The sequence below is a fragment of the Sturnus vulgaris genome, chromosome 19 (assembly GCF_052056855.1).
Source record: "Sturnus vulgaris isolate bStuVul1 chromosome 19, bStuVul1.hap1, whole genome shotgun sequence".
NCBI lineage: Eukaryota > Metazoa > Chordata > Aves > Passeriformes > Sturnidae > Sturnus > Sturnus vulgaris.
In genome coordinates, this window is record NC_142261.1 from 2,954,434 (window position 1) to 2,969,273 (window position 14,840).

The 14,840-nt window shown below is 42.4% G+C and overlaps 1 protein-coding gene across 5 annotated transcripts in view; it reads right to left on the reverse strand.

The window, feature by feature from the left end:
- The window catches only part of KDM2B (lysine demethylase 2B), a 106,656-nt gene that overhangs the window by 80,495 nt on the left and 11,321 nt on the right, over positions 1–14,840 (reverse strand). For all 5 annotated transcript variants that reach the window (XM_014874945.2, XM_014874940.2, XM_088175954.1 and 2 more), the window contains exon 5: positions 1,715–1,893. In XM_014874945.2, coding sequence (XP_014730431.1) covers positions 1,715–1,893 — 179 coding nt within the window. The remainder of the gene's footprint in view (positions 1–1,714; positions 1,894–14,840) is intronic.

A 14,840-nucleotide genomic window follows, 5' to 3' on the forward strand; every position in this document is an offset into this window, starting at 1 on the left:
GTGACAGCAGCAGATGCTCACAGACAGGGAGCTGTTCAGCAAAAGTCCTGTGCACACAACTTTTTAAGGTGCAGCATTTCACCACCACAACTCAGCCCCTTAAAATACAGGGGAAGGGGAGTTTTACAGTCAATTTATCTGAGTGCAAATTCTGTCTCATGGGCACCTGTAAGCACCTTCTCTTCTACTGTCTGTGGCATTTTTGTAGCCAACAGCTTAGAAATTGCATTTATGAACATTAAAATGCAAATATAAAAGGGACTATACAATGCTAATATCTTCCATTTCAAGGAGGAAATAGGACTGATTCCATCAATATCACAATTGTATGTGAAAACAAAACTTGCTTACTGCCCTGATTCTGAAATAATTCCCACATTCTGATATTGCAACCCGGAGTTTGCACAGCAGGTATTTCTGCCCACACGGGCTCAAAACTCTGCAGGATTCAAGGGAACATTTATATAAATATATGGGAGCTGACTTTAGGTACTGGACTTCCACAACACCCTCTCTTCTACTCTCATGAGAATGCAAATTTCTCTTTCAGTGAGATCTAAATATTCCTGGCTTTACAAACAACTGTGCACTCAGGCCATTTTAAACAGCTAGGAAATAACCATTTACATGTGATAACAGGTACCTAACTGCCTATTTCATTTCTAAGCACCCAGGAAATTTGCACAGATGTTTTAAAAGCTCGCTGAACACAATGTGTTTGGGGAAAACCTGGATCAATTGAACACAAGAAACTCCCCAGAGCACCTTCAAATTCCCTGCTAAGTGTCTGAATGACAGCAAAAATCTGAATGAACTTCTAAATATGTGTTTCATATTCAATTTGTGATCCCTGTGTAAAAGAACAAAGGAGTCTAGTTAAGAATTACTTCAACAAATTAGCAATTAAAATAAAAAAAAGCAATTAGAACTGCCATCTATTTGTGACCTGTTAGAGCAGAAGTGTGGTGTTTATATTGTCTTTTTGGGTAAGAGATGTCCCCAGCAGAAAAAAAATGCTGCTGTAACTAGAAAAGGACTTAGAAATCAGGTGAAAAGTATCTGAAAACAAAACATCATAGAGCTGTAGTTTTAGACCCAGCCACGTGCTAGCACAGCACAAATAGCTACATTTCAGAGATAAATGAAAGCATCTTTACTAATAAGGTCACAGTTTCATGCCAGTGACTCCATCAGGAATAAAATCACAAAAGCCCTCTACCTTTAAAAAGTGTGTACAAATCCACCCCCTTCCACCACTGCCGATTCTGATATAGCAGCGATTATGTTGATTTAATTATGTAAACACTTCTACATTTAACAATTATGTTTGCAACTTTTTTGCTTTGGAACCCCCTGAACATTTTTTAGGTAAAAGGAGTGTTCATATATAATGAATCCAAGCATCCTGATGGTTTAAGCTTCCTTAGAGGAGGAAAAATACTAGATAGGTATTTAATTTTGGATTAAGTTTCCCCTAAATACCTTGAGAGGAGCTGTGTATCAATGCAAATTGCATGATTAACAGCTCATCAGGTACCTAATTCCTGTAAATTAAGTTCCACTGTCAAGGAGACCGGCTTTCTACTTGGCTAAAAATGAGATCCTGACACTAAATGAGCAGGAGTTGCAGGTACTTCCCATCACTTTGTTGAAACTCCCTGATTTATTTCTGGGAAGAAGCTGACATAAAGCCCATCACCACGGGCTCCCTTACCACGTTGGGGCGCTTGACAATGTTCTCCAGTTTGGTGTGACTGAACTCCAGGCTGATGACGTTGTAGAGCTTCTCCCGTTGGGCCTCTGGGGTCTCGTAGTACCTCACAAACTGAGACATGCTCATCTCAACTCCCCTCTGAGTGTTCACATCCATCACATCCACGATCCGGCGGCTTCCTGCAAACACAGCAGCAGGCTTAAAACATCTGCCTTGCCTTCATTTATCTATATACACATATATGTATATTATTTTATATAGCTATCTATATATATATCAGTTCTCAGTGACTGCAGGGAAACAGCAGGAAAAGAGGATGAGAGCAGTACCAGCCCTTCCATGGCTCCTAAGAAGCTCAAACAGTGAGCAAGGAACTAACTTGGAACTGGGCTTTTTGCCCAGTATGCTCCTGAACAGGTCACCTGGTGCTTCACAGAGATGGAGAGAGCAGTTTCCTCCTTTATGTGAATTGATGTGAGCAGGAGTACATTAAAAACTACGAAGAAGTGATACAATATGGTAGCAGGGGGCAGGCAAGACAAATTGCTCTCCAAATCATACTGCAATTTTCTAAACATCCATATGTCTCTCAAGATGCTTTTACTCATGTACAAAAACTATCCACAAAGAGCAAAAACTGCCTTGCATCACTGGGTAGTGTAAACTGCTGAACGTTCCCAATTCCAGTCATCAGCAGTGGGGATGAAAGCACTAAATGCCACAGAGGAGTGAGCTCCCACTTTGGATCTCTCAATAAAAACTACAGGCCATACTTTCAGCTCCTCAGTGGCAGACATACAAGTCTCATTAACACCAGAATGTTGAGCAGCAGTTTTAGTCGAGCCTTTAGCTTTACACAGATTAATCCACAATCTTCTCTTCGGCCAACTGGAAGGTTTCACCTCTCCCAGCAATTTCATCATCCTAATTAGCAGTTCATTTGTGTGTGAGTGAACAGGAGCCCATGAGAGACATGCCTCATTTCCAGGAGAGGATTCCAGCAAACAAACTCGCAACGCTTCCAGAAAATCTCTCCAAAACAATTTTCACCACTGAAGAAATAACTCAAAATAAATTGCATTAATACAAAATGTAGGGCTGATATGCACCATCAGAGGGAATTATTATTAATTACAGCACCTGGCCTATCGTGTGCTTGGGAGCAATATTTCAGCAAGAGTGATAGCTAGGATTGCTGCTCTCCATTACAAACATCCTTAGCCCCTGATAGCAATGACAGTGACAGATGTGGTAATGATTCTGCAAAGGAACTCAAGACCATAAAGCCTTGAAATCAAAAAGAAAAATTTATATAGTGTAAATCTGGAATAGTCCCACCAGCCTGTCAGTCAAACTCCTCATTCCACGGCCAGGGAAGAGGAGCCCATCCTCGGGCTGGGCTTGGGACTGTCTGGAGTGTTGCCACCTTGAGGCAGGATGGGGAGAGTTTAGTTATATGTGTGAAAAAGCACGAGAGTCCTTAAATTTGGCATCTGCATGTTTGAAACAACATGCATAAAATCTAGTTATGGGTTGGAGGGTTTTGTTGTGTTTTTTTTAACTGTAAGCTTTGCTATCTAGGTGAATGGTCTTTTTTCAATTCCACAGGTTAGCAGCTTGGGGTGGGGTGCTGTTAAACAAGCCCCTAATGAAAGCCATCCTGATCTCTGCTTCCCGAACCTGCGATCAAAGCAATGGCTACAGCCCAGAAAGGTTAAGGAAACAGATACTGAAAAATTGTATTTGAAAGGCTGCGTGGCTGAGTCTGGGATCTGCCATATTTTAGTCTAGGTTTGATCTCAGCTTTGCTGGAAGCAACCTTGTAGAGCCTCTCAATTATCCATTCCAAAAGAAAAATCAGCAGTTACCTGATGAATTAAGAGTATGAGGAGCAGTTCAATAGCAGGTTTGTTAAATTAACACGATTATCAATTACAGGCAGAAGAGCTTAAGATTTGAATTGATAATCTCTTGACTTCCAAATTAAAGAGTAATTTGAGGGGATGTTTTTCTCTTAAGCCACAGTACTGTCAAACAAGCCCATACATAATGATTCTTGGAGTACTGCTCACAGAATTTGAGATGTATAATTACAGGTTCACATCCTGGTGTTCACTGCCCACTGCACAGCAGCTCTGGCTCACTGCCAGCTTTATCTCTTCTGTCCTGAAAAGATTCAGCTCTTTCTTCTATCTCATGTTCCTAGTACAAGGTGAAAAAATATCATCTAGGAGAGTAAAGAACAAGGGAAAGAAGCACACAGAGGCTCCAAAAAGTGATGACAGGCTGTGAGCTGTCAGGTCAGGCTGGATTTCTAAGCAGCTCCACACACATTTTACCTTGATCCATTTGTGTTAACCAATTCCTAGGCATCTCCTTACCACACTCTTACCATGCTCTCAAAGAAGGGACCTCACTCAACCAAGCCCAGGGCAGCCCAGCAGGTCCCAGCAGGATCTCAGTGTCCCTGGCAGCCTCTTGCCCTTGTTCCCCCCTGTCCCTCACTTCAGCTCATCACCCACTGGACATGGATTAACAGACACCTGGAGTCCTGGCAAAGTCTCTTACTGGTGGCAGGGGAGGCTTCAGTGCACTGTGTACCACTTCACCTTTAACCTCCCTGGATGTTTGTCCAGTAGAACCCTGGACTGGGCAATGTGGGATTAAGAGGCACTGCTTCATTTCTGGCAGCAGATGTGACTCAGAGGTGGAGTGGTGATGCTGGGGGATTTTACAGCCTAAAGAAACATCTTCCTCTCCTGCTGCTTGTTCATGGAGCACAAGTGAATCCCCAAAGGATCACAAAGACAGTAACTAAGAAACAAGCTAGTGCCATCTCTGACAAGGGGAACAGACAACAGCAAGAAGGAGACAGAAGAATCAATTGCAGGGATGTAAGCTGGAAAAAAAATCCATCAGGATGAGCTACAGAAGAACTATGCTTTACTTAAAACCTTAAAAACGTATCAAGTTACTCCAGCCCATGTATTAGTAAAATCCCCATTAAAGTTAAGGGGACAATAGCATATATAATATCAGTTCCCTTTATTTAGAGGCCTAATGACCAAGACACTGTAAAGATCTAATAGATTGATTTGTACAACATTTCCATACGCTGTAATATATTTTTTTCCCCACATAGAAATGAACATCTGGAGGAAAAACAACTTGTATGGGGTCCCACTGCCCATCCTGGACAAGTTGGCTTGGTACAGAGAGTTGGTCCTTTCTGTTCTGGGCTTCTTGGTAAAACAAGAGCAACAAGGAAGCAAACCTTGTGCCTTTGTCAGAGAGAGAACTGCCCTCCAGGAATGCAGGCTACACAGGCACCTTCCCTGCATCAGCAAATGATTTCCCAAATCACAGCTCACCCAGCCCACCCCGGACCCTTCGGGAATGATGGGCTCCAGCTCTGGAGTCATTCAGCAATGATTGATCTCCCCTGCAGAGTTTGCACCCACACTTCCCTCCACTTGTATTGTAACAATTTTCCAGAGAGGGAACAGGGAATGGGAAATGCTGGGACTATGATCATCTCCTCTGCTGTCCAACAGCTGCCATTTCTTATTTCTAACAAACGAAGTATTGCCTTCCCCTGCCCTGAGCTTCAGGTCATCCAAGCTGCCAGACTCCAGCTTTCAGCATAGCCCATCCTTTTCCATGATGTGGATTTAGCAGGGATATTTGGAGCAGTGGAAGCAAGGCAAACATGAACCACACAGCAGAGTATGAGAAATGCACAGGAGGTGTGAATCAGAGCTGCAAATGACACCAGAGTTTTCTAGGCTGTGGTCTCTTCTCCAGCACAGCACCAGCAGGAAAAGGTGCAACTCCCCCACGGCAGAGGAAAGAGGAAATGTCTTTTCTGTAAGAATGATTATCAAGCCTGTCCATTAAGAGGATAAAGCTACCTTCGGGAATTATTTTAACCCTCCGTGGCTGAATTGAGATCTGTGCTGAAGGTACAATATAGTGTTGACAACCAGAAATCAAACTCCAATGCCGAGGGACCGGCCCGCTGCTCCTGCCTAATCTTTATGCTTCTTACGAGGAAAAAATCCTTGGTTTGTAAAGCAGGATTTTTGGCAGAGCCTCAGGAAATCTGCCAGGCTCGCCAGCGGGTTAATTGTACCTAAAGACTGAGGCTTTGACTTGCATCCCAGTTAATCCCCCCGGAGCTCCCGGAGCTGGAAGCACGTATTCTTCTGATGCCCACGGGAGACTATTATGATATCCCCTGCTAACTGGGAGGGATGTGAATCCGAGCAGAAAGTCCTTGCTCAAGTGAAGCTGTTCCCGACATTCCCTGCATTTCAGAGCGAGGGTACGAACAAATTAAGAGACGCGTCCCGATCCCATCGCTCCCAGTGCCACCAGAGGGCACAGAAGAACAAAGGGAAAGGAGCCCGGACATCGCACAGGGCTCTCCCCCCGCTCCTCCTCTCCCAGCACCGCAGGGTCTCAGGAAACCCAAAAAATCCTCTTGGCTGAGCTCTCTGCTGTCCCCTCCTCCTCGGCCGGGTGTGTGCAGCCCTGGCAGCGGGGTCACAGCATCTCCTCCTCACGGAGATGTGAAACTGCCGAGCCTCACACCAGCCTTGCCCTCCGGCCCCTCTGCAGCTTTATCATTTGATATCAAAGTGCCGATAAGCAGCGTGAGGAGCTGTCTGCACACAACAAAAGGTGTGCAGGGCATGGCCACAGGAGCAGCCCTGGAACCTCCGCAGCCTTGATGCTACAGGAGCGGGCTGGAGAAAGGGGCTCAGGCAAATCATGTGTTTTAGTGGCACTATATGGAATTAATCAGTATCCTTACACCTACCCAAGCCATGGTTTTTAGTGATTCTTAGAAGCTTCGGACAGTGAAAAGCACATTGAAAAAATTTCTTATACAAAGAAGCATTTTACTTCTAATTTTTTATGCAGTATTCCAGTGCATTAACCTGTAATATAAGCATACTCCAGGTGGCTGAAAACACAGAGCACACAAATAACAATTATATAAAGAAAAATAATACAAGGTCCAAGAAAAGTAGAATGGGATATAACTTTGATGAAAATCTTATGGTTTATTTATCTATCAAATTTATTTTAAGACCATTAATCATTTCCTAAATGTCTCAACATAAAATACAGCTAACAGTAACAATATAGAAAAATGTTGTAAAAATTATAACCTTTCTGCCTTCTGAAACCTCATCATCAACTCTTAACGAGGAAAACTTGATTTCCCTCATACTTTGCAATTAGGAAATGGAAGAAGACCTTCAACTACACTCACATTACCAATCAACATGTGCACTATACCAGCAATCCTGCAGGCTCCCCTCTGGTCTAGAAGGGGATTTGAAGGTGTCAAAGGGTTGCAACACCCCCACACATCTTGCACCTACACTTATGAGAGCATCTGAAGAAATATATAGCTAGGATGACATCAAATCTCCAAAACATGCTGCTATTAATATATATTTTTAGGTAAAGGCACTACACTTGAATGTAACTTTGAACTAAGGTATATTGTGACACTAAAGCATCACAACTACCATGAAATATTTAGGATTTTGAGTGGGATCACTCCAAAATAAACAGCTCATTTCTAGTCTGGATGAGATAAAGTAGAGGATGCTTATTGCAGTGTGACTATGGGGAGTTTTTCTAAAACAGCTCCTCTGCTTGATTTTCCCACATGGACAATTCATCTTTAAATCCATCTGTAGACAGAGGCTTTGAGATGCCTGTGACCACAACAACACATCACTTCGATTTCACTTTCATGTCCTGACATCATGGAAATACATTCTCTCGAGAGGTTGTATTTTTGTTTTAATGTTCATTCAAAGCAGATTTATTGCTGTTTATATCTGGACATGAACATGACTGTTTTAAGCCAAATTGTCCCAGTTTAACTAAGATTTTTTTAAAGAGTTTGTCTGTGTTGGGGAAAGGACAAACTTAAAGACAGCTCAAACAGGAAGTTCAGCTCTAAAAATAGAACTGGTTCTACTTCCAAAATGGCAAGTCAGCGGACGTGCTAAACATAGGCAAGTGAGTGTTATAATATTTCACTTTAACTTCTAGGAGAAAAGAAAAAAGCATAATGAGAGAGCATCAAAGGCCTTCTTTTTATTTATTTTATTAAACAGAAACCCTAGTCGTGGCTCAAAGCTGACTCACCTGGCACTTCTGATGCACAGAGTTCCAGTGGAAACTTATGACAGAGGTGGAAGGCTACGTCTATCACAGCTTAGCCCAGCACTGGTCAGTGCTGAGAGCTAAACAAGCACCAAAAAAATATAAAAATAATAAATGTATATATATTCCTCCACCTTTCTGCAAGGGAGAAAGACAGTGTGAGTTTTCTGCTGGTTCAACTTCCTGAACCACCTCACTACATGAAAGAGGAAAGCCTGAGCCAGCACACAGGAGGGGATGACAGAGCAATGCCAGAAGCGAGGAGAGAAGGAAGAGAATGAGCAGGATGCCAATTTAGAATTGCTTAATTGCTATGGCAAAAAAAAAGCAAATTTTTGGATGCAAAAGGGAGCACAAGGAACAGAGACACTTCCCCATCTCACATAACAGGCAGCAGCAGCAAAGCTAGAGGCCAGTTTAGATGACAAAGAGATGATCTGGCACCAGAGCTGGTACTGGTATTAGAGGAGAAGATTCTATCTCCAGTCTATCAGGAACACTGGGTAAGTTTTAACCTCTGTCTGCCCTAGGTCCTGGTTTCATGATACAAACTGTTCACCAATACTCAAGAAACTGATGAGGCTTAAATAATTTTTTTTACTCGGGGTCAGCTCCCTGCCTGCTTCTCAGCACAGTTCCACAAACATCAGGGGAAGGATGTGCAGCCAGCACTGGCACTGTGGGAAATCCCACGGTGACACCAACCCAGCCCCAGCTCCCTCCTGCTATTACAGACTGCAGCTTTTCTTCTTAAACAATAAGCTGTTTAAGAGGCACAAAACCAGTGAGTGTTAAATGAAGCAACATCCTCTGAAAGTCTGCAATATAACACTTTAATAGACAGAGATTTCCACTTTATTCATGCACTTCTCCACCGTAACACTGGTGGATGCCTAAGTCCCAAAGGGTTTCTTCAGAGCTGCTACAAACCACTTCAATTTTCAACAAATTAGAGCCCTCAGACTGTAGGAAAATCACTAATGGAACCTTCACTTGAAAAAAATCCATTCAGGAACTTTGCTGTCTAGTTACTAATTTTAATTCTGCCCAGGAGAGAACACAATGCAGCTCCACAACTTTGTCATTCTTCCTAGGCATGAGCTAACATAGAGGAGGTCAGAAATCACATTAGGCTGTCTGATTGACATACAGGACTGCTGGTGTCCCACAAAAAAGGGATAGATTCCATGGGAAACAAAAAAACCCCACCTGTCAAATCTACTGGTCCTATTGATCTCTCTCTCACTAATGGTTCACGGTTGGCCACAGTATCCTAAGAGCACTTGCTCGAGTCTGGAAGGATTTATCTGTACTTCCTCACAAACTTCTATGGAATTAGGGAGTAAAACAAGTTCTGTACAGTACAGCAGCCTCCTCGAGGAAAGAGGGATACAGAGAAAACAGGAGAGGTCGCTCCAGGGAAAAGAAAGAAAAAAGTATAAAGACAAAAGGATGAGCCAGTAATCCTCCAGTGTTGTACTTTGGAAAGAGAAAACTGCTAGACAGAATTGGAGTCAATCATTACAATGAAATAGCACATTACATTTTATTTTACTTTACTTTTATTGTCCAGATGTTTCCTCTTTGCAGTACTCGGATTTAAAAATAAATGCAGCAGCTAGGAGTCTGCCCAGCTCATACCAGTAGTATTTATAAACCCCTTTGTTGACAGACCATCGGTTTGACTCCATCTGACCTTACAGGCACTGGGAAATTATCATTTTCAGTGGTAATATTTATTTGCTGATTTTAGGCCTGACTTAGCACATTTCCCAGTTTAGAGCACGAAGCAGGTTGACATGGCCCAACAGCATGACCGTGAGCAATTTGGAACTTGACTTTAAAAACAAAGCATTTTTTTAGAATAGTGCAAGTATTTAAAACAAGCTTTGGACACAAAACAACATGACAGAGGAAACAATTTATTTTTATGGACTGGATCTCAAACATATGTTTCTGAATAACATCTGAGACAAATCAGTGGGGCCCTGATGAAAGCAGCTTTCTGATTCTCCATTTTTCCCCTTGGAAAATTTGTAGGCAGGTACATAACCCAGCTCCCTGTAAACACAGGTTTTGGGTTTGTAGCCTCAGATCAATGGGAATAGCAGTGACATGTAATTATTTTACAGTCACTTATGAGGAACATCCAAGTTCAGCCTCCTCCTGCAGGGAGCCATCCTTATCTCCTGCTTCAAGGTGGCTGAGGTACTCTCAGTCAGAATTCTCACAAGCTGAGGAACAAGTTCACAAGTTGGTATAAAACTACACAGACACTGGCCTTCCAAACTATGGATGTTTCATTAACTCAGTTTTCTTAATATTCCAACAGTCCCACTTACATGAAGAAAAAGCCCAGAGAGCAGGCCAGGCACAGATCACACAGCGAGGCACAAAACCCCCGTGAGAAATGAGGAGAAATCTCACAATGAATGGAAATATTTCGTCCAAGTACCTCCCCTCCCATGAGATCAGTGATGACTGCTCTCCCCTAGAAGAGCCTGGTCCAGTGTGTTTTGAAAAATGCATTATTTGGGTCCCAGGAGCAGAGCACAGACCTTGCTCCTTGTCCCTCCACACAAGACTCCTGAAGACACAGCAGTTAATGACTCCTGACTCAGCTCTTCTGCTCTTCCCAAAGTGGCATTCCCATTCACAGGACAAATCCCCACACCAGGGGAGAACCATACATCTTAATCAAGACTTAGATGCAAGTCGGGGGGCAGACTTTTGCACTTCCTTTGAGCAGCCAGTTTAATTTTGGGAAGTGCTCCTTACAACAGAGCCTCTCTAATGAGCCTCCCTCCTAACTCCTCTCAGTCTCCAATTTCACAACTTCCTTGAAACAAATGGAGCATTGCTCTATAGAAAAAGCAACACTGGGTCCCTATTCAGCAGAAATGATGGAAAGTTTTCTGAGCTGCAGTGTGTGGCTGCTTTGTCCTTCTTTTGTATCTACACAGCTAATTTTCTTTCACAGGATGGAGAACTGTACATTGATTAAGACAAAATTTCCCCTACTTGCCTGCAGACCACACTACGAGCCTCTCGACTTGCTTTGTAGTTGGATGTGAATTCAACCATGATACAATTTTCAGAACAGATCAATTTGAGAGGAGCAGCAAACATGCAGGAGGAATGAACCAAAAAATCACTAGGAAGCAGCTACTCAGGGACACTTCTCTGATTTGCTTTCAGCTTTTTTGAGTAGCTGCTAACAAAAAGCTGAACATTTGCACAGCCAGCTCGGGGTCCATTGTGCTGTCACACCACAAGAAATGTATGCTAATGTAAAAGGAGTGTTTTACACTGTCCCTGCCCTCCCTCCTGCCTTTACCCACCTGACCTGCAGTCACCACCAGCACCACAATTTTCTCTTCCATGGAAACACAGCTTATGATTCTTGATTCAGTACTGAATGAAATTTACATATGTGTATGTGTATACATCTATAAACGTGTGTACAGTTTTTAATAGATATAATAAAACATTTTATAAAGCCAGAATAATTATTACCTACAATGTTTATATCTATTTCTGTTCCTTTTTCAATATCACCTGCCTCCAGAAGCATGGATTAGGGGGGTTCTTGTCTCTTTGTGAAGTACCTGGCATGCATATTCTCATTTTAGCTGGAATTCTTGGAGACTACAGCAGTGTGTGCATTTAAGAGAACAAAAATGGCTGGATGAAAGATGCAGAGCCTCACATAACTAATGGCTGTTAGGTACATTTGATGGGCAGTAACCCTTTCTGTCCCAACTGAATTTAAATTATTTACATCAGTCTGCTGACATTAACTAGTCAGGGAACTTGTTCCTCCCCACCACAGTCCTTGCACAAAGAGGCCATGGCTTGCTACACTCACTACATCATTAACAATTTACAGGAAAACTAGAAACTGAGACTCCCCAAATTCTGATTTTAGCAGATTATTTCACTTTTCAGCCTGGTTCCCACCTGGGAAAACAAGTCCACATGTTCTACTGTGCACCACTACACTGCAGCATTGCAGCTCCTCCTAGAATGAGCTAAATGTTGCAACACCAAACTTCACAAACCTTGCTTAGGGCTCTCCCCTGTAAAAAAAATCTAAACAGCCAGGGAAATACTGCTTTGCAGGTCTGATTTCATCCACTGATGTTAATGAAAGCTCAGATCCTCACTTCAGTGCTCTATGATGCACTTAGTGAATAAATCATGAGCAGATGTGTAACAGCACACAGCATCTCCTCCAGAACTTGTCAGCAGCATGAGGGAAGGCTGACCTGCACTTGCAGTGCCAACCCCCCCTACTTATAGGGCTTTTCCCTTGAAAACATCAGGGATATAATGATGTAATTTATTCTATTATCTTGCTCCACTGACACCATGATTATAAACTCATAGCTGAGGCACAGACCTTCACACATATTTCTTTAAACAGTCAATTTGCAACTGAAATTTTTGGCTCAGCTCCTATTCTTTTGGTGTTTCTAATGAGAAGGCAAATCCCAGCAAAAATCAAGTATTTCTTCAGCTACTCCCACCAAAGAAAGCAACAGGATATATAGAGCCTTGGTTTTCCTTTCACCCTTTGTCTTGAGATCAAAGCCTGCTGCCAGATCTTTAGGGATTTGACAGAATCACAGGAATCAAATATTGAAATGATCTATTAGGTCCCATCTTGTGCATCATCTCCTTGGGCAGATGAAGATTGGTCTTTACAACAGTTACTGGAGCTTACTTATGTTTGCTCTTTACTGCTGTACCTCAATGCACAAATAGTATCACAATTAAATGCTTTGCTGCTTTCAACTTTTCTTGGATTCTTTATACAAGATGAAAACACCAAAGCCTTTCAATGCAGTTTGTGAACACAGCAACCAAACATTTCCTATGCTTGTGAGCATCAGGGCCCAGTCCAGTCCACAGCATCAGATTTTAATAGCAAATTGCATGACTGATGACACATCCTCTGCTGCTCCTAACACTTATTTTTTTTAATTCTATAAATAAACCCACAGTGAGTTAGTTAAATAAAATCAATCAGTGAGTTGATGTCAGTTGTTAGACCACCCCATGAATAGTCTAAGTCCTGTACGTGCACTGTTCCCACTGATACAATGCCTGGCTGGGCACGGTGAATTCCATAGGACAATGCTGCTGATCCTACAGAAGTGACCGCTGTGGTCACAACTTTAACCTCTTCTGCCCAGAGATCACAATAACCCAAAGTCTCTTTTCTTTCCTACAATCCTCAGCATGTTTGAAATCTCCCCTTTTGCCACTTGCTGGGATTGCAAGCTCTGCTTTGGGGGTGCACAACAAATACCTACCCTGGCACACAAAGCTACAGCAGCCCAGAGAGGGAGGAGGTGATGCACATCACAGACCCAGCACCACTTTCATTTATTTAGTTTTTTATTTACTTGATTTAAGTGTAAGTGTAAAAGCTGGGATTCAATAGCCTTAGACTGTGGGCCTGTGGCAAGCAAACTGAAAATAGGTCAGTTAAAAATTAGAAATAAAAGCAAATACATCCAGACTGGCCACTACTGTTTAGAGAGAAACACTGTGCTCGTGCAGGTCCTGCACACCTACCCAGGGAGACAAAGGCAGTGCAGAGTCACAGAAAAGCAGATACTCCTCTAAATTCAACCAGTGGTGACCCAAGAAAACCTCTAAAAAAGCCCAAATAAAAAGAAGTAATCAGAAAAAGAGCAAGGAGCAAGAGTGATAGACTGAGGCACACATCCATGAGCACTTCCTCTTTCTCTCTCCCTTACATGGTTCACAGCTTCCAAAAGTATTCAGGGCTGCCAGCTTCAGAATGTGTGATGTCCATGAAGGACAATATAAAGACAAAATTCAAACAAATGACAAAATGGAATGCTTTGGTTTTCTGACATCAAAGACTAAAACAAATTACTGCATTCAGTTCTTGAATTCAGGAGTGGCAAAGACTGGATAGGGTCCACAGCAAGCAGGGAAGCCTGGCTTTCAGCAGCTTGCTGACAAAGGCAGCCACCTCTCTCCTTACTCAGCTCCAGGCAAGGCATTCCTCTTGCTCTGCAGAGTATTTGGGATAAAACTCTCACACAGGTACTTAAGTGCAGAGAGTGGAGCTGACAATGTGCGAAAACACACTTTTGCTTTTCTGCCCATCTATGACAAGCACCCCTGCAGAAATAACACCAAAGTTTTTGTGCAGATGTGGCAGATGTTTAAGGACACTCTAAGAAGGCCAGTGACCCTCAATCACATTTTAAATCAGCTTATGAAGAGATGACAGTGACATTCTGCCCTTCAGAATTAGCAATCAAATATACCTTATGCAATGAAATTACAAAGCTTAAGAGTTATTAAATTACAACAGAGCTTTACATCTTTCAAGAGTTGTCTCAAGTTCCTGAGCAGGCCAGGAATTCCTTTCTACTTCTCCATTTGTATTCTTGGCTCACAGCCATTTCAGAGATGAGACATTTCCAACTACTGAAATTAATCCATCAGCTCAGGTTTTACAGAGCATCCAGGATATGGTTCATGTGGAGGTGGGAGTCTGGTTATAGCCATGGGATGGCTCTGTAAGGTAAAGCTACTGTAGGGCAGAGTGTTTCACACACACGTTACACATGGGTGCACAATCAGGCACTCGTGTCAGAAACAGGAGGTCATGAACATCACCAAACTAAATTACAGCTGGTTGCTGCATTTTTTTTAAGTCAGGAAAACAGAAAAATCCATCAAGCAATGGCACTGTTTCTTTGGAAGTCTGACAAAAGACTCAAAAATAGACACCTAAGCCCAAGTAAAAGAAAACAACAATCAAAAAACCCATCCTTTTTTTATTCTCCTTATTATTTCCATAGAGCAGAGTTTTCAAAGGGAGATCTAAAAGCTTGTTATTTCCCTGTAACTTTTAGGTTCTCCTCTGTGAAGATGGTACAACAGT